Source organism: Sitophilus oryzae, unplaced genomic scaffold, assembly GCF_002938485.1.
Source record: "Sitophilus oryzae breed Bouriz unplaced genomic scaffold, Soryzae_2.0 scaffold_499_pilon_pilon, whole genome shotgun sequence".
Taxonomy (NCBI): domain Eukaryota; kingdom Metazoa; phylum Arthropoda; class Insecta; order Coleoptera; family Curculionidae; genus Sitophilus; species Sitophilus oryzae.
In genome coordinates this window covers 4,599,701-4,626,982 of record NW_022147083.1, presented here as the reverse complement: position 1 = coordinate 4,626,982, position 27,282 = coordinate 4,599,701, and the positions used below count along the sequence as shown (strand labels likewise).

At 34.9% G+C, this 27,282-nt stretch overlaps 1 protein-coding gene across 1 annotated transcript; it reads left to right on the top strand.

Moving 5' to 3' along the window:
* Positions 1 to 22,633, top strand: LOC115886856 (protein FAM184A-like; the record flags this gene model as incomplete). Its single annotated transcript, XM_030906160.1, is given in 11 exon segments — positions 1 to 153; positions 7,611 to 7,745; positions 8,848 to 9,242; positions 9,244 to 9,294; positions 9,363 to 9,522; positions 9,668 to 9,951; positions 11,481 to 11,658; positions 14,365 to 14,529; positions 14,599 to 14,911; positions 18,718 to 18,861; positions 22,022 to 22,633. Coding segments are annotated over 11 exon segments (2,354 nt in total), but the record flags the coding sequence as incomplete, so codon positions are not given.
* Between the last annotated feature and the right edge of the window lie 4,649 nt (positions 22,634 to 27,282).

The window sequence follows — 27,282 nt, the reverse complement described above, 5'->3', positions numbered from 1 at the left end:
GGAAGAATCTTATAAACCAAGAAGCTAAGTTCCAGAGCCAGTTGAATGATCTTTCGAAACAATTATCAATACGCGATGCTGAAGCTACCAAGTTGCGTTTCCAAATGGAAGAACTCCAGAGGGATGTTTTTGCTAAATCAGCTGGAATGGACAGTATGTATATTTTAATATTTTATTTTAAAAATAAAAAATGGGCAAAATTAACTCAGCTATATATAAAAATTACCTATATACAGGGTGAGTTTCCTACGATGTTCTCTATGGGTATCTCGGAAACTACTGGAGATAGAGAGTCGGTTAAATGGGGAAGGAATTGCAGTTTTGTGGGGTCATAAATATGCGCCTTTCAGATTTTTGAAAAAGTTTATGGCTTACTAGATATTTCGAAAAAAACAAATTTCGGTTATTTTAAAAATTGTCCCTAATTCCATTATAAGCTATTTTAGACAAAAAGTTTTCAGATAAAAGTTGTGTCCTCCGTTTTTTTCTAAAGCCTGTCATTTTTGACAAATGACACAAACATAGGTTTTTTTTAAATGGAAACCATGTTTTTAAATGGAAACCATTGTTGGCCATGACTTCATAAAAAGCGCCATTTTTTAAGCTTTTTAGTAATATACGCTATAATATCTTTTCTTCGAAAAATTACTGAGTTATAGCCAATTCTTATCATTTTAAACAATTTTACTTAGGTAGCCATGGAAACAAGTTCAATCGCCGTTGCTCTCAGAAATGTGAAGCTGTCAAATCCAAACTTTGTAAACTATAAACAAAAATTGTAAATATAAATTTTTAAAATGAAGAAAAGCGTGTAGATACTCGCGCATCAATAGAGTGGTTCCAACATGACTTTTATTATGACACACCACCCCCACCCCCATAATGAAAGAAATGTTAAAAATTATTTATATCATAATGTTACAGATTCCGTGGGTCCACTATTTAAACTCACGATAAAATACTTAACGAATTTATTTGTCTCACTCTGTACACACAACTTATACTATTTACAACACAATTTATGCAACAACTATTACTTTAACGGTATTTCGCGGTATTATCAAACTTCAGATTTCAGACTATCTTCAGACTGGTCCAACTGTCAAAGCGCGGGCCTTATATACCCTCTGGCGATGGTTTCTGGAATTTTCTAAAGAATTCTGTAATTTTCTTTTACTTTCTGGCGAATTCGCCAGTTATGCAACCAGTAATACACCTTGACCTTAACATTGCCCCCTTCTCAAATTTGATCGTCCCGATCAAGGTTTCCTGTCTGGTATCTCTTCAATCGATCCAGATGAACTACTTTCATCTTACTTCTAGGGCTGCGTTGAATCCGGTACAAAACATCATTTATCCTCTTGATGACTGTATAAAGACCTTCCCTTGCTGGAGTTAACTTAGGGGACCTTCCTTTCTTGCGCTGTGGGTTATACAACCATACCCTATCGTCCTGTTGAAATCCCGTAGAATTAGCTCTGAGGTCGTAAAGAGCTTTCATCCGGTCACTGGCTAGCGCAATCTTACTTCTAACGGTCTGATGAATTTCCAATAACCTTTCCTTCAGTTCATCCGCGTAGTCCTCTACGTTTGTGGTGCCGTCGTCTGGTGATCCGAACACCAAGTCACAAGACAACCGTAATTCTCGACCAAACAAAATCTTCGATGGTGAAAGTCCGGTGGTGTGAACTGCACTTCTATAAGCCATTAGGAATAGCGGTATGTGCTGATCCCAATCTCTTTGATGTTCGTCCACCATTTTCGGGAGGTGTTCAATGGTCTTATTGAATCTTTCGACCATCCCATCAGACTGCGGATGTAAAGCTGTTGTCCTAGTCTTGTGAATACCAAGCAGATCACACATCTTCTGGAACAGTCTTGACTTGAAGTTCCTTCCTTGGTCAGTGTGAAGCTCTAAGGGAATTCCAAATCTACTAAGACATTATTGACTAATACTTCAGCTACAGTCGATGCTTCTTGGTTTGGAATGGCAAAAACTTCTGGCCATTTACTGAAATAATCCATCGCCACTAAAACGTACTTGTTGCCCTTGTGCGTTTCAGGGAATGGGCCTGCAATATCAACAGCGATTCTTTCGAATGGCAGTCCAACGTTATATTGTTTAATTTTTCCCCTAGATCGAGTGCTTGGTCCTTGGCTGGCTGCACAAATTTTACATTGTCGACACCATTTCTTGACATCTTCGCAATAATCCATCCAGAAAAACGATCTCTCAGCTTGCTCAAGGTCTTGTTTACCCCAAGATGGGCTCCAGTTTTACCACCGTGAATTTCTTCCAATACCTGGGTAACTTTCTTCCTTGGTACCAGTAACTGAGTTGTTACTGTCCTGCCATCCGCACTTTCCCACGTGCGCTTTAACAATCCATTCTCAATAACCAGTGAATTCCACTGAGCCCAGAGAGCTTTGAAAACTAGCCCTCTGTCCGCAATATCCTGCCACGGTGGTCTCTCGCTGTTACCTTCCTTGAGCCGTAGTATTGCTCCGATATCTGGATCTTCCATTTGGTCTTTCCTCAACTGTGTCGCCGTCCACTGTTCATCAGCTCCAAGTTTAAAACTCCTTATCATAACAGTGCCTTCACGTTGTTCCGTTTTACAGCAGTGCTTACAATCGGTTTGACAGGGTCTTCTGGATAAACCGTCTGCGTTACCATGCATCTTTCCAGCACGATGTTGGATGATAAAGTGATACTGCAGGGGCTTCTCGAGCCATCGTGCTACTTGACCTTCAGGTTGTTTCATCTCCATAAGCCACCTGAGAGCCGCATGATCTGTCCTAATTAAAAATTCTTGGCCATACAGATATTTATGGAAATGATCAACTGCCTTTACAATTGCTAAAATAGGACTTGAACATAAAGCCGTCTTAAGTCTTCCAAAGGCTACATCACAATCGGTGTTCCATTCGTAGCCGACTTTATCACCTGTAAGTTTATGTAAAGGTGCAGCTATGTTGGAAAACTTCTAAGTTCATGCTTGTCGCGAGGTTTAGGCCAATCCTTGATTGCAGCGATTTTCTTCTGGTCGGTGTAAATTCCGTCTGCCGAGACTACATGACCCAAGAATTCCACTTGTCGCTGGAATAAGCTACTCTTCTTCAAGTACAGGTGAGCATTTCGTATGCGGCTGAAGACTTCTTCTAAATTTCGCAAATGCTTCTCAAAAGTTCTTCCCATAACCAATACATCGTCGAGGTAAACCAAGCACGTTTTCCAAGTTAATCCTCTTAACACCACCTCCATGAGACGTTCGAAAGTGGCTGGAGCATTGCATAATCCAAGCGGCAGGACCATGAATTGGTATAGTCCATTTCCTGTAGAAAAAGCCGTCTTTTCTTTGTCTTCCTCGTCCAGGCCAACTTGCCAGTATCCACTCTTTAAGTCGAGAGTGGAGAACCAGCACGAACCTGCCAGTGTGGTTAACGTGTCGTCTATACGTGGCAGTGGGTAGCTGTCCTTCTTAGTGACGTCATTGAGCTTCCGATAGTCCACGCAGAATCGTGTACTACCATCTTTCTTCGTCACCAAAACAACAGGAGATGACCATGGACTTGATGATTCATCGATAACTCCATCTTCTAGCATCTTATCTACCATTGTCTCCATTTCTTGTTGTTTGAAAGGGCACCCTTCTAGGACGTTGTCGAATCGGATGAGCATGACCAGTATTAATCCGGTGCTTCACAAAATCCGTTCTTCCACTCTTGTTCTTCCTCTCAAAATACTGCCATGCTTTCGCAGGAACTGCTTAGCCTTCTGTTTCTCCTCAGATGTTAGGTGATCCCATGGCTGTTCTAGACGTATTAGTGTTTCTTTGGATGCCATTTGTGTAACAGCTGACGACACTTCATCACATCGGGTAACACTTCTTACAGGTTCGCAGATGGCTATCTTGTCACCTTTTTGAATCTTGACACAATTCGGGAAAACATTCGCAATTCTGATCGGTATATTCTTGTCCGTGTTCACCAATGACTTTCCTACCAAGTACCTATCTTGTTTCTTGTCGCCACTTTGTACCAGCCCAACACAGCACCCCGCGATTTTCTCCACTTTACCGAATACGATCTTCTCGGTATTACCAGGTATCACCACAGTTTCCGCTGATCTTACATCCATTATTCCTGGTCCCTCGTCTGGAGATAACATGAACCCTTCATTTCCAATATTTAAGATATTTCTCTGGTGATCGAACGAAAATCCATGTTGACGAATCACATCCATGCCCAAGATAAAGTCATCTTCAATATCTGCCACTAAAACGCTATGCTGGAACTTCAAATTTCCTAACTTCAGTTCGACGATAGCCTCTCCCCGTACAACGGCCATTTCAACCTTAACTGTACGTAAACACACTCTTCTTCCCAGAGGCATCAGCTTCAACCCTTGCACTGAGTTAGCTCGCACCAACGATACCATAGCGCCAGTGTCCACTGTCATTCGGATTCTCCTACCATTGACCTTCCTGTCGATCACTAAACTGTCATGGTTCTTCCCAGACTCCCTAATGGAAAAAAATCACTGGGACTCTGTTCTCCCAGTCAGTACTCGCCCCTTAGTATTGACTGATTTTAGTTTTCCTGGTACCTACACGTTCTCTGGATGGTGAACAGGATAGATTTGGACGCGGCAATCCCGTTTGATGTGGCCATTCCTGCCACATCTATAGCACCTTATGTCCTGGAATCTTCTCTGGTTCTCTGTCTGGGTGTTGTTGACTCCTTTGTTTATTAGTAGCTCACATAGTTTGTCGACTTTCTTACACATCTCCTCCAAACCTCTGTGAGAACTTCCGGGCTGTTCCTCGACCGTTACAGATCTTATCTTCGGTCTAGTGATGGCGCTAAAAGCAGCTTCGATTTCCAGCGCCCTGACCAGTGCTTCGCTGCTGGTAGAAAATCGGGATATTTGCAGCGCCCTCTGCAATTCGTTGTCCCTTAGTCCGCTGATAAAGCACTGAGCAGCGAGTTCCTCCCTAAATCCTTCCGGTGCTTCTGGATATGCCAGGTGTACCACCCGACGTAAGTCTGCTTCGAATTCCTGCAGACTCTCTCCGGACCTCTGCAGGCGTGTCTTGATCTGGGCCTGGTAAAGTTGACGTCGATGTTGGTCGCCATATCTTCTGTCCAGTGCAGCTACCAAAGTTTGGTATTCCTGCTGTTGGGCTGCAGGAATAGTTTGCAGCAGTTCCAGAGCAGGGCCACGCAGCGCGATGACAATGCCGCTGCTTTCTCCTGGTCGGTCCATCCGTTGGCAGCGGCGGCTGCTTCAAACTGGCGGTGGTACATCGTCCAGGTCGTTTGTCCATCGTAGGTCGGGGCCTTAAGGTTCGCAGTTCCAGGAACGGCAGGTGTCCTTACTTGTACCTTGGTCTTGGTTAGGTCCATCTCTAATTCTTCCATTTTCTGCTGAAGGCGTTCCTCCAGATCTTCTACGGCTTCTTGAAGGTGGATTTCTTGCCTTCTTTCTAGTTCTTCAAAGTTCTTCTTAAGACGGTTTTGATCTTCTTGTCTTTCTTTCTGGCGGTCTCTATATCTTCTAAAATTTCCATCCATTCATTCTTCTGACGGATTTCTAAATTGCCTAAATTTTTCTCAAGCCGGTCCTGTTCTTCTTGTTTTTCTTGTTGTCGTTGTAATTTTTCCTCTTCCTTATCTTTACGTAGTCTTTCTTGTTCTTCTTGTTTTTCTAGTTGTCGTTGAATTTTCAAATCTTCAAAAATTTTGTCAAGCCGGTCCTGTTCTTCTTGACGGCGTAATTTTTCTACTTCTTTTTCTTCTGCTTTCCCTCTTCTCATATTCTCCATAAAATCGCCCAATAATTTGCTTACTTCCTCCATTTTCTTCGCTTGTTCTCTCGTTCCAACCATAAAATTCTCCAATCCGGTGTAAAATCTTCAAAATCCACTTAAATCGCACTTCCGACACCAATTGTTACGGATTCCGTGGGTCCACTATTTAAACTCACGATAAAATACTTAACGAATTTATTTGTCTCACTCTGTACACACAACTTATACTATTTACAACACAATTTATGCAGCTACTATTACTTTAACGGTATTTCGCGGTATTATCAAACTTCAGATTTCAGACTATCTTCAGACTGGTCCAACTGTCAAAGCGCGGGCCTTATATACCCCCTGGCGATGGTTTCTGGAATTTTCTAAAGAATTCTGTAATTTTCTTTTACTTTCTGGCGAATTCGCCAGTTATGCAACCAGTAATACACCTTGACCTTAACAATAATAATACAAACGCAGGGATAGGAAGAGGTGGACTAATTGCATGGGCTTTCTCGATCACCTGACCTATCCATTTTAGATTTTTTTATGCGGTATAGTTAACAATAAGGTTTACAAAAGAACTTATGAATTAAGAGAGACACTCGAAGTGGCGGTACGAGAAAAGTTTAATTAAGTCGACCGGTCCTTCTGTGAGAATAGGTAGTAATTCAGTTTTAAAAACAGCAACTCAAAACAATGGCGGATTTATTGGTTTTTTTTAGAATAAGTTAAAGTGTATGTAGTGATATTAATTTTTTAAGTTTTAGTTTGTGTAATGTAAATTGTAAAGAACCGTTTAGTAATATATTCTGACTTTTTATAAATTATAAATCATAACAAAATAAGAATACCATGTCAACAAAAGAAAAATATCATGTGAACAAAATAAGAATACTAAGTCTAATTAATCAAGACAGATAAGAATTGACTATAACTAAATTTAACTTTTCTAACATATCTTGAAAACCGTTCTCTAAAAGACGTAACATTCACCGGTCAACGTATCCTCGAAAATGTATGGTCAAGAAAAGTTGAACCAATAATCCTACACGCTTTTCTTTATTTGAAAAATTCATATTTACAATTTTTATTTATTTTAATTTGCAAAGTTTGGATGTGATAGCTTCACATTTCTGAGAGCAACGGCGATTGAACTTGTTTCCATGGCTAACTAAGTAAAATTGTTTAAAAATGATAAGAATTGGCCTTAACTCGGTAATTTTTCCAAGAAAACATATTATAGCTTATATCGCTGAAAAGCTTAAAAAATGGCGCTTTTTATGAAGCCATGGCCAACTATGGTTTCCATTTAAAAAAACCGTTTGTTTGTGTCATATGTCAAAAATGACAGGCTTTAGAAAAAAGCGGAGGACACAGTTTCATTAATAATGTGATTATCTACAACTTTTATCTGAAAACTTTTTGTCTAAAATAGCTTATAATGGAATTAGGGACAATTTTTAAAATAGCCGAAATTTGTTTTTTCAAAATATCTAGTAAGCCATGAACTTTTTCAAAAATCTGAAAGGCGCATATTTATGACCCCACAAAACTGCAATTCTTTCCCCATTTAACCGACTCTCTATCTCCAGTAGTTTCCGAGATACCCATAGAGAACATCGTAGGAAACTCACCCTGTATATTTTGGAATAAGTTAAAGTTTGTTTGTATAGTTTAATTTGTATTTTTTGTTAAAATTATTGACAATGTATTTTATTTTATTACTGTATAGCATTAATAATGCCATGTATATTCATACTATAATTATCAAATACATATAAATTGTTCAAAAAAATATTTTAGGATTGCAGGCTGAAGTTAATGCGGCAACAAAAGAAGCAGATTTAATTCGCCAAAAAATACATCATTTAGAAACTGAATTAGAAAATTATAGAAGAAGAAACGCTGATCTTGCGGAGGAAATACAACAACAAAAAGGTAAAAAATATGTATATTAGATTAGGTCAAATATTGAAAAATTGTTCCTCAAAAACAAAAACAAATCTTTGTTTAAAACTACACTCACCGGTACGAAAAACGGGCACTTTAAAATTTTGATGTATTTTAATTTAATATATTTTGTAGCTAAGTGGGCCGATTTGGATGATTTTTTAAGCAATTTGTAGCTAAATTATTTGCCTTTTTAGTATCTCTTTCTAAATTAAAAATGAAAATTTCCATCTGTCATTATTCGAGAGAAAACAAAATGTCGATATTTTGGTGAAAGTTTGCAACACCCTGTGGAATATATTAATAAAGCAAGAATTTTATCATCTAGGTACGTCTTTTATCGAGAACTTGTTTTTTTTATTCATCGCAAGAGCTTTATTTTTATTGGACATATTCGCTTTTGAATAAGAGAGTAACGATTTACAGCAATTTTAGCATTGCTTTTGGATCCTCATCACTTGTTTTTGTAATGTCACTGTCATTGAAAAGTCATATTATTATTGTTTATTGACGTTTACTCTAGTAGAGATAGTTTCAGGCTCTGAAGTATCGGCTATTGCTGCTTTAATTGATCATGGCAGAGATCTACTTTTGGACTTAAAACCATATCTGCTAGAGTAACTGCCTAACAGACAATAATATAATATGATTTTTCAAAGACAGTGACATTACATAAACCATAAACACTATTTTATAGGTTTGGTGACTAGAACCAAAAACAAGGGCATTGTTTTAATGTAAAAAATATTAGTGTTTTCTTCAAAAGCGATCTCCAAATAAAATAAAGCTATTGAAATGAATCAAAAAACAAACTATTGCTTTGTTAACGTACTCCACAGGGTATTGCAAACTTTCACCAAAATATCAACATATTGTTTCCCCTCGTATAATTGACAGATGGCAACTTTCATTTATAATTTAGAAAGAGAAACTAAAAACCCAAATAATTTAGCTACAAATTGCTTAAAAAGTCATCAAAATCGGCCCACTAAAACAAAATATATTAAACCTTAAAATACATCAAACTTTTAAGGTGTCCGTTTTTCGTGCCGGTGAGTGTATTAAAATGATCATGCCAATAATGTTACAGATGCGTATAGCAATTATGAATTAGAGACACAGTCAAAGATAAACGAATTAGAAGGAGTAATTAAAAACCTGAGAATAAGAATAGAAACTTTAGAAAATCAAATTCATGAACTGCAGACAGAAAAAGATCAATTACAAGTTAAACACGCCGAGTTGCAAACGCAAAGAGACGAAGAGAGGAAGAAACTAGCGGAAACATTAGATGCAACATCTAAACAAAAAGAAGAAATCGAAAGGAAATGGAAAGAAGATTTCGAAAAGTTGCGCACAGTAAACATATTAAAGGAACAGGAATTACTTGACGACTTTGAATGGAAATTGAGAGAAGTTCAACAAGTTTGCAAAAAGAAATTGGACGATAAAGATAAAACTATCGAAGAAAAACTTCAAGAGGCATACAAAAGATGCACAGAAGAAAATGTCTGAAGCTGAAAGTATGTTAGAACAGGTAAATAAAGCAAAATTTTGTTTTTTAAATTATCTGCCCTTTAATATTTTTAACAATATTTTGTTGAGGTGGAAATTTTGAAATCGTATGAAATAGAAGTTCAGCAATTGAGAGGTAGAACAACTGAACAAGAAAGAACGCTTCAACAAATGAGGGACCAACAGGCTCAAATGGTAGAGGCTGAAGCTAGCTTAAAACATGAAACTAAAAGACTGCTTAATCTCATAGGTAGAAACCTTAACTAAGTATTTTAATTATATTTAATTGACAAAAATACGTGAAATTCTGACATAGTTTCATTTAATTTATCAGTCATTTAATTTACGGCTTTTTACATTGATGGTTTGTATGTTCTAAACTATTTATTTTTTAGAATTAGAAAAAGAAAATTTGCAGCATATGCAAAGAATACATAGGCAAGAGATCTTAGATAAGGAAAGAAAATTAAAAGAAACGCTAAATCAAAAACGAACTGAAATCGCTATGTACTGGGAGGAAAAATTGTTACACGAATGTGGCAGATTAAAAGATGAATTGGAGCAAATCCATGACGAAGAAAAGTACAACGCTATGGAGGCAGTACGAAAAGAAAAGGAAGAGGAATACAAGAAGAGGCAAAATGAATGGGAACAAAAGCTTAGAGATTGTTTAAAAGAGGTTAGTATTTGTCATAGATAAAGGAAATAAATTTAGATTGGAATGCTCGGCTTCCCGCTAAAACGTATAATTGTTTTGGGTCGCATACGTTGTACGGGATCTAGCGCTGCTATACACTTTGATAAGAACAACCGCAAACAAGAACAGAAAGAATTTTCTTTTGTCAAAGTCAGAATCTTATAATAATTAAATTATAAAATACTTCAAAATGTAAACCGCGCGCATTGAAAAAATACCGAAAAGTGTTTAAAGCGTCTAATTTCAAAGTTATTATTGCTATCTTGTAAGTTTAATTTAAATTTTATTTACTCAAACCCCTGATAATAGTAAAAAAGTGGCATTAAAAAAACCTAAGCTGTGTGAACTGCAAAAACTATTGTGGCATAACGTCGGTTTCCAATGTTCCATAGGTATCTCATACATGTCCTTATATAAAATAAAGTTTCTTATATGCAACACACTGTGTTTTATTTATAACATTAAAAGAAAATAATAAGTTTGAATAAATAATATATTTGGCGACATAATTCCGGAAAAAGCCGAACCGCTCCGAAATTATCAAAAGCTTTGGGTCGCGACCGTTGCAAGAATAGCGCCAAATATATATTTACATTATCCTTATGGACACTTTCCAATCTAAACTTGTTTCATTTATCTATGGTATTTGTTAGCTCCAATTTATGAGAAGATATATGCTCCACATATGTTTCGGCTTGTTATGTTGATTATCGGATAAGACGCCTATTTCTTGTTTCCGATAGTTCCTATCTGAGATAAGTTGTATGTATCTTTCAATAGTGTAGATTTCTGCCTGAAGGATGCTGGGGTTGGTAACCCCAGCTGGGAATATTTAGTTAGTTAGTTTACCTGGTTTGGAATATTTAGTTTACCGCCCAAATACCTATTCCTGTTCCTGCTTTTGTTTTGGAAGAACCAGTCTGGCTTTTTTACCTGATGCTGAGAAAAAGGTTCTCTCTTCAACTTCGTTTTATTGCTCAATACTACGGTAAGGTGATTGTCAAAGTTGTAAATTGGTTTATCATCCACTGGGAGTTGGATGAGTGAAATTTTTGTTTTGGTGGTATTCCAAGTACTTATCTCAGTACTGTTTCCATCATTGACCATTATAATCATTGTCGCATTGGCGATGAAAATGTGAAGACGTGTTAAGTCTAGAAAGAAGAACTCCATTATTGCTGTTTTTCAGGTTCTCATGGCTTCTGTTGCCAGTTTTTGCATTTTGCACAGGTTTTGCTTTGCTGTACGCTTCGTTCTAACTTTTCTACACCTTAAACCTAACAAGTTTCTTAAAAATTTTAAGAATCTTGTTCTTTTTAGTTTTACCATCTTGAAGGTTTTAATAAACTCTTGAAAAAAACCTAATAAGCCGAAACATATTATGTAGAGATAAAACTACTTTCATTAAACTTGAAATATTTAAAAGACTGTTTTATTAAAGTAACAATATTTCAACAATGTTTCACAAAGAACCAATCACAGATAATAATTGTTACTTTTGCAAATTACAGATTCAATATTTGAAAAAGGCACTCGATGAAAAAGATGAGTACTATCACGATGAACTTATCAGTGTTAGATCGAAGACGGATAGAGATATAATGGAGTTACGTAGGTTAATGGACAAAATTGACATGACCCATCACGATAACTATGACAAACTTGTTGATCAACATGAGATGGATATAGGTTTGTATTAGATAACAGTTAGGGTTTAGGTTACAAACGGCTAATTTATTAGGTGGGCACACACGAGAGGTATTCTTAAATGATCTGTCCCGTCGTTGCTCGATTGTTATTCCAATCCCGCCGATCTGGTCTGCGGGGGGATAGATCTTTCATTGCCCACTAACGTAAATATCAAATCTCTTAGTTAGTTAAAAAAGTTCGTTAGTTAGTTGCAAATTCTGTCAAATTTTGAAGGGATTGCGGATTAGATATTTTACACTCTTGTATAAAATCTGAGATTTTCGGTAAAAGATCCGTGTTGGAGAAGGAAGAAAAAGTGGCATTATTGGGTTTGTGTATGCTGAAAATTGTGAAAAAAATGTATCGATCCAAAATGTGTCGATCCAAGTGAATAAAAAATGGGTCCAAGAAAGACAAAAATATTGGCACATGATCTTATTTCGTGAACTTGCAGAATGATGAGAAATTTTAAAAATTATCGGCGAGTTAGAGCTTCAAATTCTTGTTAAAAGGTTGACAAGCTCTTGAAAGAAGCTTGCATCTTTACGTTTTTCTTTAAGTAACTTTTATCTCGTATTTTCAATAAACAAGGTTTTTGTCGATACATTTCATGTAATTCAATCAAAATTTCTTTTGTCCACTTCATTTTTAATAACATGTAATTAATGAAAATATGAAAAACACCTAGGCAAAGGATCTCACCCCACAGCGCACATTAAAAGGCAGATATTTAGAACTATTTATCACGTGGCCGCGCTGTCGCGTCGGTACAAAAATCTCACAGGATTAACGTTTAAGCGGCCTCTACCGTTTTAGAGCACTAACGTGTGGGTAAATAGAAGTATTCATCAATTAGAGAGCAAATCTGCCAAAAATACCTCTCGTGTGAGCCCGGCTATTGTTAAGTTTAGTGTAGTATAATGAGCAACTAAATCAAATATTAGAAACCGACATTTTTCATGTATATAATGGAATATACAGGGTGGCCCATCGAAAATCTTTCGCAAGGCATAACGGCTACGGTATTTTTAACACGTCAATTTTGTTTGTGAGGGGGACAACTTTTGCCCCAAAAACAATTGCAAATTCTTCAACCCTCTGAGCGGGGGTGTCATCCCCCAACTTTTTTCAAATGGAAAGGGGGTTTAAGTCGTACCGCAATGAAAAGGGCTTTCTATTCTCTATACTGTCCGGCTTCGTTTTTAAAAATCGGTCGAGTCATTGAGAAAATATGAAGGATTGAAATTTGAAAAGTTTATTTAAACATTTATCAGAGTAAATGATAAGGGTAAATTCCTTCGACCAATTTGCTGTTTTTTCTTATTATTTCTAGATGTTTACGCATTTTTTCACTTGCCACAATGTTGAACGATCAGGTGCGGTAGTTGCTAGATAGCTGTTCTGTGAATTATGCGTTGAAGTTCTTCTCAATATCGTCAAACTTTTTAACAATTATTATGGAACAATTATTATTATCGAACTTTATTTTAAAAATAATGAATGTGGCAATCGGGTTGCGCAGAAATTCAATGAACGCCATCCTGACAAACACCTTTATGGCAAAATTGTTCGCGAGTTAGTAGCAAAATTTCGCGAAACTGGTTCCGTTATGAATAAAAAGAGGCGGAGGGAAAATCCTGTAGTAAATGAAGCTATGGAGGTATTCGTATTGGGCCAAGTTGCCATGGATAGTACGCTGAGTACAAGAAAATTAGCCAATGAGACCGGCGAGAATCGTACAAGTGTCCAAAGGATATTAAAAAAAAGCAAGTTCCACCCGTACCAAAGGAAGACAATTTTGATCGTCGCTTGCAATTTTGTGAAATTATGAGTGAACGAGTGGCGAATGATAATACGAGTAATTTTCTATTTAATTGTGTTTTTCGGACGAGCGTACTTTCTTTTTGAACGATGTAGTTAATCGGCACAACTGCCGGTACTGGGCTGAGGACAACCCCAGGGTTTTTCACGAGGTGCATACACAAAACCCTCAGAAATTGAACTGACTGGTATTTTTGGAAATTCTATTGTAGGTCAGTTTAACGATATTGAGAAGAACTTCAACGCACAGTTATCACAGTTCAAAGTCACAGAACAGCTATCTAGCAACTACCGCACCTGATCATTCAACCTTGTGGCAAGTGAAAAAATGCGTAAACATCTAGAAATAAGAAAAAAACTCAAATTGGTCGAAGGAATTTATCCTTTCATTAACTCTGATAAATGTTTAAATAAACTTTTTAAATTTCAATCCTTCATATTTTCTGTATGACTCGACCGATTTTCAAAAACGAGGCGGGGCAATATAGAGAATAGAAAGCTCTTTTCATTGCGGCGCCCTTGACCCCCCTTCCCATTTGAAAAAAGTTGGGGAATGACACCCCCGCTCAGAGGGTTGAAGATTTTGCAATCGTTTTTGGGACAAAAGTTGTCCCCCTCGCAAACAAAATTGACGTGTTTTTGGATTTTTTGAAAAAAAGAATACCCTAGCCGTTATACCTTGCGGAACGTTTTCGATGGGCCACCCTCTATAATATATTGTATAGTTATTTTACACTAGTATGTTTCTTTTCATAAACACACGAGATAAACTTTTCATAAAATATACGAGACATGTATGAACTTTTAGATTTCTAAAATAACTAATATATTTACTTAAAATTCTAGTAGCCACTTTTTTCTGTCTGAAATGTATTATATTTACAGAACAATTAAATTATGAACATGAAAAACAAATAAGACTATTAGAAGAATCATGGAGAAATAAAGTAGGTGATGTTTCTGCTAACCTTGAAGAAGTAAAACAACAAATGGAAAAGGAAAATTCACAAAAGATCGAAATGTTAATTCAGCAACACAGGCTTGAATTAGGTACTTCATTTATAAATTGCAGTTTATGGATAATAATATAAGATATATATAACAAATTTACTACTTCAGATTCTCAATGGCAAAATCTAGTTCATCAAAAAGAAGAAGCGGCACAGTTGATAGAAAAAGAATACGCTGCTAAATGCCAAGCTTTAGAAGAGCAGTTCTATACCCAACAAAATTCACACGGCTCTAGAGAAGTAGAACTGTTGAAAACAATAGATTCGTTGAAGAACGAATTGGAAAGTAAAGCATCTGCACTAGACGATTTGCAAAGCAACATCGATACATTGGAAGGCGGTGTTCAGGTTCTAAACCAAGAAGTTGCCCAACAAACGGCATATGCGAATAAGGTTAAAAATGAAGCTGATCAAAAAATAAGGTAACTTTTCTGTGCTTGTGTATGCCCATATATATTCACGCTTAAAAATAGATCTAACACAATATAGACTAATGTTGATATTTATTACACATGCAAGAGTTTGCAAGAAATTGGGAATCCCCAGAAGATTTTGTTTAAAAGTAGATGACAAAGTATAATATGATATATGAATAATTTGTTTGTTAAGTTTTGTAGCAACATTTCCAACAGCTGAATCTGTTTTTGCTTGAAATTAGTTCTAGTCTTGATCCTTGGATCAGATTAAATAAAGACAGTGCAAATCTTGAAACAGAGTTTAAAGTAAAATATTTCTATTTGACACACCGAAAATAATATGAAATGAAATAATATAAATGAAATAATAAAACAATGAAATCAGCATGTTCAATAACAAATTAAATAATCCTGATAGATATACAGTACGTTCATCCGTTCTGTAGCTACAGGGCATCCGTAAGGGGGGAACCGATATCCTCTGTTAGCCGGCAATTCATGTGCGTGCCATCAAATATTTTAGATAACATTGCTTATTTATAAAAAAAATAAAAATATGTAATCAGTTTTATTTTTTCAATGTTTTCCTCATAAATGAGATGTAGATGAGATATTTATAATAATTAAAAAAAAATAAGAAGAAAAACGTTAAAAAATCAATAAAATCAGGCAACTATTTTGCCGATAACGACTGCATTATTCTCCAAGGTCGTTCTGCTACTGTTTTAATCGATGTTTCTTGTAACGAGGATATATTTAGAGAGTATACTATTATGGTGGCGCCAAAAAGGGGTTACTGGCCTGGTCTCAATTTTTCTATTTTCTATTTTTCTATTTACATAATTTTCTATAATTTAAGAAAAAAAAACTTAGGGCTTAAAAATATTTGAAAATTAATATTTAAAATCGTTTATATTTTTAATATATGAATATGCTTCTGGATATGAATATATCTCGACATCTAAATTAATTTTTAAATCCTTGCAAGACTAAAATAAGAGAACTTTGCCAGCTACTTTGCCTGGCTGTATATTTTCATTATTTCATCATTTAATTTTAGATGAATGTAAATGGGATTAGTTCTAACAGTTTATTTTATGTTTTCCCCTGTTTTGTTTAACCTTTTTTTATAGCATCATTAACTTTCTAAATTGAATGCACATTTATTTTTATTTTTGTATCCGTAATCACAGGGAATAAGTTGTTAAGTCAAAAATTTCATATAGAGCCACTAAACACGGATTCCATTCACTTTTAAATATTTTTCGATTCCGACTCATCGAAAAGGACACAGTTAAAAGGACAACGAAACAAATGGAAGTTTATTCAGAGGTTTACAAAACGAGAACCTCTGATATATGTGTTACTGTGAAATATCGAAATCTGGTCAATGTCAAAGTTTCTAGAATTTACGAAGTCTTGTTGAATGTCAGAAGAAAAAGCAAAGAAAATTTGTATTTCTTACTTCAGTGAATATTCAACTTGCACCATATGTTGTAGGTTCAATTTAATATATACAGGGTGCGTCTTAAATAATTGCAAATATTTTTAGGGGTGGTATGTTTCGATCCCAGAAACACGTCTATGAGATTTTTTTCGCGAAAAACAAATTTTGAAAATTTGGAATTTTTTGAAAATTTTTTTCAAAAATGAGTTTTTAAAATGTCTAGTTAAAATATATCTCCATAATATGGCAGCATTGGTAATAGATTAAATTTACAAGAAGAAAACCCCGAAAAAAAAACAATGGTTCTCAAAATTTGAGCGATTACCACCAACCAATCCGCCGACTCCTGAGATATAAAATCTATGAGGAACCTGAAAGTGTATCCCTGCAAAACGCAGCTGACCCACACTTTGTGGGCCGTTGCGTTGCAATCCGCTAGCTACTACTTCGTCCTGTGTCGCCTCCTCTTCTAGAGCCATTTGCTGGTCGGTGGCCAGTGCAACCTCTGGGTAATTATTTGGCAGCACCACTATTTTCACTTGTCCAGCAATAGCAGCAAAGCTGGTGATACGTCCCTGCTTGCCTTTCGGTGTTAAACAGCTTTCCATCCTGGTTTTTTTTCTTTCCTTGCCCAAGCAGAGGTGAGAGGTTCTCGTTCCCTCTCTTGCCATTTAGTAGCGCCAGGCTGTTTCTTGGTTCCTTTGCTGTCCACTTTTCAAGGAGTATTATTGCTTTTGCTTCCTACCGCCAGGAAGGGGATCCAATGCCGGGTAGACGAAACGGTAGCTTGTTGAGTCTAGTGGTAGGCTCTCCGACCCTTACTACAGGAGGTGATAGCTTGTGTGCCACTTATGGAAGCTGGTCTCTCGCAAGTGTCAGCCGTTCCTTCTATAGTTCCCTTTGGGATTAGTCCTTTGGAACTTGCATTAATGATGTTTCCCGTGTTGCTAGGGGGTTCCCCACAGCTTCACCGGTGGTGTTTTATATCCTTGATCTCATATTGATCAGAGGTATAGCTAGGGTTAGCCGTTGCACTTCTACAGAGCCCGCATGTAGACTAAGAGGTAAATACAATGTTGTTGTGTTTACCTCTGGTTTAATACCTGTATATCTAGGCCACCGGTGGCTAGTCTTCTGTCTAGCCACGTGTCCCTTTGGCATGATCCCATCATCGTAGTATTTATGTTTTTGGAGAGGTTGTCCCCTCTTGGTCCAGGTGGTTAAGCAAAGACCCCCACCACACCACCCTACACCCTCTACCCGTGAGACATGACCACAGACAGTAGAGGGTGCCTAGTAGAGTGGCTAGGATAATCCCATCCGGCATCGTTATATGTCTTGGTGCAATTCCCTGGTCATAACACTACACCCAGGAACAAGATAACCATAACCACCTGACTAGGAGCTTCCCCACCAACGACAAGGTCTCTCATCTTCTAGAGGAAGTCCGTCTTATATCAAACTGTGTCTTATATTAAAACTCTCATTGGAATAGTTTTCCCAACACCGTCAAAACTCATATACATATATTTATATGGAATCCGAATGCATAATTAAATTAAATTAACCAATATTCGGTCTTTCGCCGCTGGATTTTGTATTTGTCTTCACTAATTTCGGCCCTTTACAGTAACATATGCATTGCATAAAATTATATTGATTCATAAATAAATTTATAATATTTTTTCAGGAAATTAACTTACCAATTAACTACCTGTGATTACAAACTTGTACTCTAATATATCATATTTTTATATTTTTTCAGTACTAAGGATCTATCTCCGGATACAACCTTTCTAGTACTCATTTATCCCGTCATTTCATATTTTCTTTCCCAGTCCATTTTTCAAACAATATTATTCATATTAATCTCCATTTTATATTATTTCATTAACAATAAATAAAACTTCATTTAATATCGTTGGACGTTTAAAACGCTAAATTGTTTGCATGTTTGTATAATATTGCATTGTAGATTTTGTGATTGTTTTAGACATACTCTACTCTAAGACAGCAATTTTTGTAATTTTATAAATTGTAAGTAATTGGAAAAATTATAACAATATTGGATATATTTCTTTAATAAAAGTTTGTATAAACAGTCAATTATTACATTTCTGTGATTTTTGTGATATTGTTCTAAATTTATAATCTAAATTTATATGAAAGAAAAATAGAATTGGATACTATCTCTATTTTTTTAATTTATATTCTAAAATAAAAATTGAAAATTTATACCTAACCTAAACTATTATTTGCTTTCAAACTCACTTTTATTTTGTACTCAAAGTTGTATGTATATATTAGGAAGCACTGAAAGTAATTTAAAAGTAGTCATAATAGTCCTTGTTCCTTTTTACCGCAGAAGCTTACATGAGACTATCGCTAGAATATTAGAAGAAAGAGAAAAAGAAAGAGAAGCATATAGACTTAAGTTTATGGGCAGTCATAAACAAAGCCAGGAAACTATCGAACACCTTCAAAGGAAATGCAACTGTTTGACAAAATTGTAAGTTTTAGTTTTATTGTTTTTAAGTAATAACCCTTTTCTAATTATTACCTGTTTAGGGAAAAATATATTTTTCTGTGCAGGGTGTTTCAGATTGTGTTCGGGAAACTTTGGCAGAATAATCTGCAGATGAAAATAATTAAAATTCACCACCGAAACGGGGTGTGTAAAAATAAATAAAATTATTTTTTCGAAATTTCGGAGAAACGGTATAGACTAGAAAAAAAAGTTGAAATAAAAGTTGTAGATTGTCCAATTACATAAAAATGGTCTCTATAATTTTTTTGCTTAAATCAAAATTAATCGATAGGGTGGCTAGAAGCTAGGGGACAGCATTTAGTGAAACATTTTTAAACAAGTCCTTACCGTTTCTCTGGAATTGGAAAAAAACATTATTTATATCTTTCACCTCTTTTCGGGGTGAATTAAAAAAATCTTTATTCAAATTTATAATTTTCCAAACAAATTGAATAAAAATGTTATACAGGGTGTTTCACAACAAATAAAAAAAAAATAATTTTGATAGTTTAGTTTATATAGAATTTTTTTTTATCTCTTGTGTTTTTTTGATAAAACTCACCGATTTGAAATTAAAAAATAAAATGTAAAGCATTACATGTCAGGACAAAAAACATTTTTAGATAAAGAATCTAGTGGGCAGCTGTAATTTTTTTAGGAAATAATCTAGTCGGCCGCTGTCACTTTTTAGGATGTTTCTAATATTGTTTTATTTGACATTACCCTACTGCAATACGGTATTATCTAGATTATTATTATTATCATTATTATCTTCGATTCTTAATCTAAAAATATTTTTAGTCCTGACATGTAATGCTTTACATTTTATTTTTTAATTTCAAATCAGTGAGTTTTATAAAAAAAATACAAGAGATAAAATAGTTTCTAAATAAACTAAACTATCCAAATTAATTTTTTTGCATGTGTTTGATAAGATTTTTCTTTAAATTTCGTTAACAAGAATGATAGGGGTAGTTTATTTCAACCCCTTCCACTCATTTTAAAAAAGTGAAAAAATTACCAGAAAGTGTGTTTTCATAACAGTAATGCTTCCATAAAATTTCATTAGTCTATCTCTTTTCGTTTTCAAGATAAAAAAATAAGAACATTATTTTTCCGCCATTTTTGTATCGCGATATCTCCCTAATGGTTGACTTTTGACCCAACGTTTATGAAGCAAACTACCCTTTATTTTGAACAAGGAATCACCCCCTGATGTTTTTCGCATTTGTTTTGAAACACCCTGTATATGAATTTTTCAGCAACTTATATATATATTTTTTTAATTTCTACTATCATCCCCTAGCTTCTATCTCGGTTAATTTTCGGTTTGAGCCAAAAAAATAGAGAGACCATTTTTATGTAAAATTGGACACTCTACAACTTTTAATTGATTTTTTTTTCTAGTTCTTACCGTTTCTCCGAAATTTCGAAAAAATAATTTTATTTATTTATATCATCCCTTCTCGGGGGTGAATTTCAAAAAAATCTTCACTTCGTTTTTAGATCTTTCAAAGTAACATATATTGTAGCGTTTTTTTATAAAACATTACCACTGCGAACGGCAGCTTTTCGTTGGTAGAGCAGTCGTGGATAAGGTATTTCACTGGAAAGAAACTAACTAACAATAATAAATCGAAAATACAAATATTGGGCGCCAGGCATGAACAGAGAAAGAAAACACAGTTGTTAATCTAACCACTAAACATATTCTGTACGATATTATTTAAAATGTACGTTATTCTGTTAAGACTGAAAATCGACTGAAACCCAGAAACTAAATCTACACTTAGCTGTTCTTGAGGCTATCCTGTTTCAAAGAGTAGCAGCGTGAGGTGGGCTCATATCTCTGTACTGTCTGTCGGCGATCCTGTTGGCCAATACAACAAAAGAGGCCAGAACGGGGACACCATGAAGCAATACAGCCGTAACTACTGACTAGGCTTAGAAATGAGAACGAAGCAGCATGGGGCTTACGCTACATCCATACTGTGGCAATATGGGGACACTACCCGTACCTTGGATACTGTCCGTAACTTGGACCATAACCTTGGACTCAATACATATATATGGGACACCTGCCCATACCTTGGACCCTAAAAATACGAAACTCTTGTTTAAAACCAAACAAGATCTAATAAGCAAAATAAACCTACCTCGACTTACTTCCGAGGGCTCAATAATAAACAAAGAAACTGTCCTTTCTTCCATGTAACATTCTGGAGGACAAAAGCAAAAGAACACCAATGTGTCAGCAAAATACAAATACGAGTTAAGGTGGGTCAATTTAAAACTCTACCCTAAAAATATTCAATAATAATAACGAATCTAAAAAAGATAATAACTCATCTTTACCTGTAGCTTCGAAATAGCAGCCGATTCAAATTATACAGCAAGATTTAAATAATTGCAATTTCTCAAGTCAGGACTATTGAGATGGCCGACGACCAAACTCAAAGTGAAGTTAAGCGCGGAGAGACGCCTTGAAGCGATGTTGACAGCGCCTCCACAGAGCAGTGTAGGGAACGTAGAAACGTGTGCTGACTAAAGAACGTAAAAGTTACGCCAGGCGCGTCAAGTAAATTATCCGGCCTGAACGAAAGGGAATCCGGTAATGATCCGCCAGACATCATAGATCATATACAAAGACATGTAACGAACTAAAAACGTTACAATATCAAAAATTCAAGTTTTTACCAAAAGTTCGTATTTAAAGGCCTATTTTCTTGGACGGTCATCTTTTAACCGGCAGGAAAAGACACGAAAAATATCAGACGGTCAAATATATTTTTCCAATGTTCCTTGATAAAAATTAGTGGTTTTAAATATAGCCATTATACACTAGATTGAAATTTAAAATACTATTTTTTAACTGAAAATATCGCAAGTTGACATATGATATGTCATTCTATTCTGAATATCATTTTCTATCAAATAAAGCAAAAAAATACCGAGGATACCATTTAAAAATAAAAAGTTCTAGTTTTTTCCGTGCAACAAGTAGTGACCGCAAATAATTGAATACGTCAATCAATCTTGATTTATGTTATATACTAAAATACAAAATATCGTTTTATTATCTAAAAATTTAAAAAAGGAAAAACCTTTGCTGAGGAAATTATCGTTTTGATCATTTTTCTAGATTTGAAGAAGTACGTCAACGTTATGAACGACGTGAGTCTCGACAAGAAGACCTCAATATAATATCCGATCTCAAACAAGTCATCGCCGAACAAGAAAAAGATCTCGCTTGCATAAACGAAGAAAAACGGTACTTTCAAATGAGACTGATACAACTGGAACGACATTTAGAACAACAATCTTCCATTGAAGAAGACGACTTTGAAGATGCCCAATCATCTTCTCGAACTGATCATCCACAAAGTTCCCAGTCCCAAGTTTCATCACAACCTCGATCTTTTTTCCTACCTCCAATCCCTAACGATCCCAATTTTATACCGCCTAGTCAAAACGGTCCTATTTTTATACCGCCCACGATACCAGAAACTGAGGAATAAGGTAGTTTTTTAGTGGACCGAAGAGACATTTTTTATAAAAATGTATATAATTTTTTTCTTACTGTTAGTTTTAATGTATTTGAAACATAACAATAATATATAAGCAATAGTTTTTTAACGAATTTCTATTTGAATCCGAAGCACTTTTGTTATACAATGTAATATTAATGTTCACTAGATTATTTGTTTATATTTGTATCTTTTTGTTTACGAATAATATACACATATTAATAACGTGTAACTTTTTTCCTTTAACTTGGGAAACTTCGACAGCATATTCTGCAGATAAAAATAAATAAAAAAGTTCGTATAAATTTATCTCCTAAAAGCTTCGTTTCGGAAATATAGGGTCTAGAAGATTCATATTTATTTTGATTTTTTCCAAATAATTTCTGAACTAACGCCAATATTCGGATAAAAATTGGTGCTTGGGCGTCTTTTGAAATTCGATTTCGATGTCAGTATGACACCAAATTGTATGGGGCGCTCCCTACAATTTTTTTAGCTGTTTTCAAAAATGATAACTTTTCATCCGTACCTGTATTGCACTGAGTAAAAAAAAATACATTTCCGTCATTTTTAAAAAAGGTCTTTTGGAAAAAAAATCATGGTTGTGTAAATAATATGTTTTAACAAAACTAAAAATAAATTTTAAAATCCTAATACCCCACACTAGTGCGGTCAGTACTTGAATATCTTTATTGCCCTAAGTTATACGAGGGGTTGCTATTGTTCTCGGCACATGTACCGGATGTGTCAATCGGTCATTATCAGACAAACGTGTTAAAGCTGTCTGAAGTTTATTGGAGTATATACCCTTAAAATGAAATTGGTCCCATCTTTTGGCATGTCACAGTGTACAAAAAAACGTCTTTTGCATTTATAATGAAGGTATTGTGCTATCTAGCTTTTAAAAATAGACTATAGTTAAAACTAAAGCTTGATTTTCAAGCATCCGTTGTCCGACAATACGATGATACGATATTAATTTTATTGGTTGAATTTAAAGACTTCGATTGGTTAGAAACGATTAATCAATCGAAGCCTTTAAATACAACCAATGAAATTAATATCGTATCAACATATCGTCGGACAACGGATGCATGAAAATCACGCTTAAGAGCTTCGATCATCTGTTTAAAGAACAGCTGTCCACACAAAATTTCTATACTTCTTAGTGTTAAAAATTGTATATGTACCATATAAAAACCTCTACAGTTACTTATATACCTTACTTGTATACCTTTCCACACTGTGCCTTCCAGATCCTTCCACACTGTGCTACCCTTTGGTAGCATAGTTACGTTATGTCAATTTTGTTATTCGATGATAGCCAGTAAGTTTAGAAATTGCATAGTTGTTTGTATATAGTCATCATTCTAATCTATAGTCATCATTCTAATCAATTCTTCTGTTGTTTACATCATATTTATGACTAATTATGGTGGTCTTGTAATGATATTATTTCTGGAAGTCCGCATATAAGTTTTGCAAGGGCAAGTCAACTTAAGACAAATAGAGATTTCCAAAAAAATTCTTTATGGGTATTTCGCCACTGCACTGCAAGAAAATCTACAAAACAAAATACTTATTTTTTGTAAACACTTCTGCTTTAAATCTAAACGGACGCTGCTTGTCAGAAGTTATGTTTGTAAACATTACTTCTATTTATTATGTTACTATTTATCTATTACTTCTATATATTATGTTTGTAAACATTACTTCTGACAAGCAGCGTCCGTTTAGATTTAACGCAGAAGTGTTTACAAAAAATAATTATTTTGTTTTGTAGATTTTCTTGCAGTGCAGTGGCGAAATACCCATAAAGATTTTTTTTTGGAAAGATGAATCCGCCACATAGGTATGACATTTTTTTCAAAATTTGAAAAACGTTGGTCAACTTAATTTTAGACAATCTCTATTGTCTGTCAAACTACTTTATTTGAAGCCATGGAGGACGTAAACAGATAGGTACATGTACATGCTTTTTATACTAACTTATCCAAGTTCTTAGACAGAGTCAGTTATAATTCATCCTTCCATGGCAACATACAGCATGCTCCTTGTGGGCATTATCTCTCCAGGCTATTTAGACTGATATCGGAGGTTGTATCTCAACTTGTATCTCCTTCGTTCATGCTTTTTAGTCTCTTTTTTATTACGATATAGAGGATGACCTGCATAACTCAAAGTATGTAATGCTTGTTGGTTTTGCCGATAATGTCATACGAAATAAGTTAAAATATTATAGGTAAGATCCCATTAAGATAAATTGTATAAGGCCCGTATTTATAGTTGCGTCTCGAGACGCCAAGACGGTCTTGGGCTCTTGAGAGCGGAATCCACAGAATACACGAGCAAACGTCATTTTGGAGATTGCGATTTTCATTTTGGAGATTGTCATTTTGGATAGTTTATGTGATCTGTGGATAGTTTCTTAACACAGCTTTTTTTGTAAACAAAGTAAATCCCTTGTAAATCCGTTTTGTCTGATTAAACAGTTTTGAATATGTTAGAAGAGTTTGAGGATATTTTGGACCACGTGGAAGAAGAAAATCGTCTTCGAGTTCCAAAAAGATATATACGGGATGCAGGAAATCCAATAGAAATGTTTAGCGAGGGGGATTTATGCCGATATAGGTTTAACAAAGCTACAGTTACAGAAACTATTTTACCTCTTATAAATTGAAGACTTGCAAAAACCTACCAGTCGTGATTTACCCATTCTCCCCGTTATTCAATTACTAATTTGTTTACAGTTTTATGCGACTTGTAATTTTCAGATGGTAAATGGAGACTTGCGTGGTGTTAGCCAACCTACAATAAGCCAGATAATCAAGAATAATGCAATAATGTGGAAGTATTTCAAAATTGCAAAAGTTTTTTTAGTCTAAATGTTCAGGTCCCAAAAGGGAAATTATAGATATTATAGTTGGATATCCAGGGTCAAGTCATGATAGTGTTATATTCGATCCAAGTAATTTAAGAATGCTAATGGAAAGGAGTGATATTCCTGGTTTACTTCTTGGAGACAATATAGATGTAGGCCATTTCTACTGACTCCTGTTCTACAGCTAGGTAATCAACAAGAAACCAGGTATAACTTTGCCCATAGAAGAACGCGAAATGTTGAAAGGCTATTTGGGACTTGGAAAAAACATCTTCCATGTCTTCGAGGTTTACAAAACAACTGTTGCTATTATTTGTGCAACACCTGTTCTTCATAATATTGGTTTAAGGGAAAATTTAGATAATTTTGAAGATGCTAATTTACACATTCCAATTATAAATAAAAAGGAAGAGGGTTAGATTTTTGAAGAAATCTTATTCAACATTTTGCAAATTAATGTATTTGTATATCTAGTAATTATGTAATATGTTAAGTAATGTTCCAAGGTAACTAGTACCTATATAATAATTTTATTTACTTTTCTATTAGTGGTTAAGTTAGTATTTATATATTTACATGTAATATAATTGTAAGTAATTCCTTATAGACTTTTATTAGTTATCTTAAAAATACTGTTTTTCTATACTTAAATAATATATGATTTCTTAGTAGTTTTACGCTCACTATGACCAGACAGCTAAGTGCTTGTTTTAACTGGTCACACAGAATTTTCCCACTAATACATTAAAACTAAAAAAATTGTCTTTTTATTTTCATCATGAATATTTACATAAATATCATATCACATAATATACAATATTGGATGTATACACCGTATACCTATAATTTTCAAGATTTTATTGCTTGGTGTAAATTCTGTATTCTTATTGAGTTGACCACTCTATATAAAGTCGATACTCTATGTTTTATAGTTTTATTTCAAATAATATTTCACAACACGCATTCTATGATTATTGCGTTTTTACTGCTTCTTTATTTCTTGTCGTCTAGATGACATTCTTCTCTCTTCTTTTTTTGCTAGTCTGCTAGCTATAAATTTTTTTATACTTCCTTTGTTCCATTTCTATATGTTCTTTGACCTCTTCTCTCAATTTTTCAGGTAATCGAGTACTTTTCATTCTTTACTGTCAATAACCTCACTTGTCCATCTTCAAATAAATCTTCAATCCTCGGAATATATCCATATAATAATTCTGGTGTTTTTTTCGCCAGTGAATTGATTCAGAGATGTATTTATAGCTCTTTCTATATTATTAATATATGTATCCCATTTGTTGTCATTATCTGCACAAGCCGAAGCCAGTATCATTGGAATAATAATGCTGTTCAACCATTTATGGTTGTATCACACAAATTCACTCAAATGTTCTGCTATTAAAATGGAGACCCTCTTGATAATCTGGCTTATTGTAGGTTGGCTAACACCATGCAAGTCTCCACCCAAGTAGCATTTTCACGACTTGCGACCACATGTTTACTAAACACAACGTTGGATTAGTTACAAAAAATAGTTAGCTCCCTACCTTAGGTATTAAAATAAATTTAAACGTTTTTATAACGTTGTGCCGACGTTGGACTTGTACTACAGCAAAGTAGAAACTTCTGAGACGTCGAATAAACGTTGTCTTCTAACCTTTTTTGCTTAAGTGATCTTTAGAACGTAGCTACAACGTTGGACAATATAGAGTTTTCCGACGTCAGTTTCAGGACCTATTCCAACGTTATGCAAACGTCGTCTGTTTTACTAATTCCAACGTTGTTTAGATTTCCTTATTCTTACGTTGGTAGGACGTCGGGTCACTACCTTTTTGCAACTGTATTGAACCATAACCTTAAATCTTAAATTTTCACTTCATTGTTCTGTTCAGTCAGACAGTTCAGTGCTGTTTTTGTTTTTATAAAAAAAAACTTAATTAAAATGGGACATAAGAAAGGTACATATAAAACTAAATTTAAATATACATCGACATATAT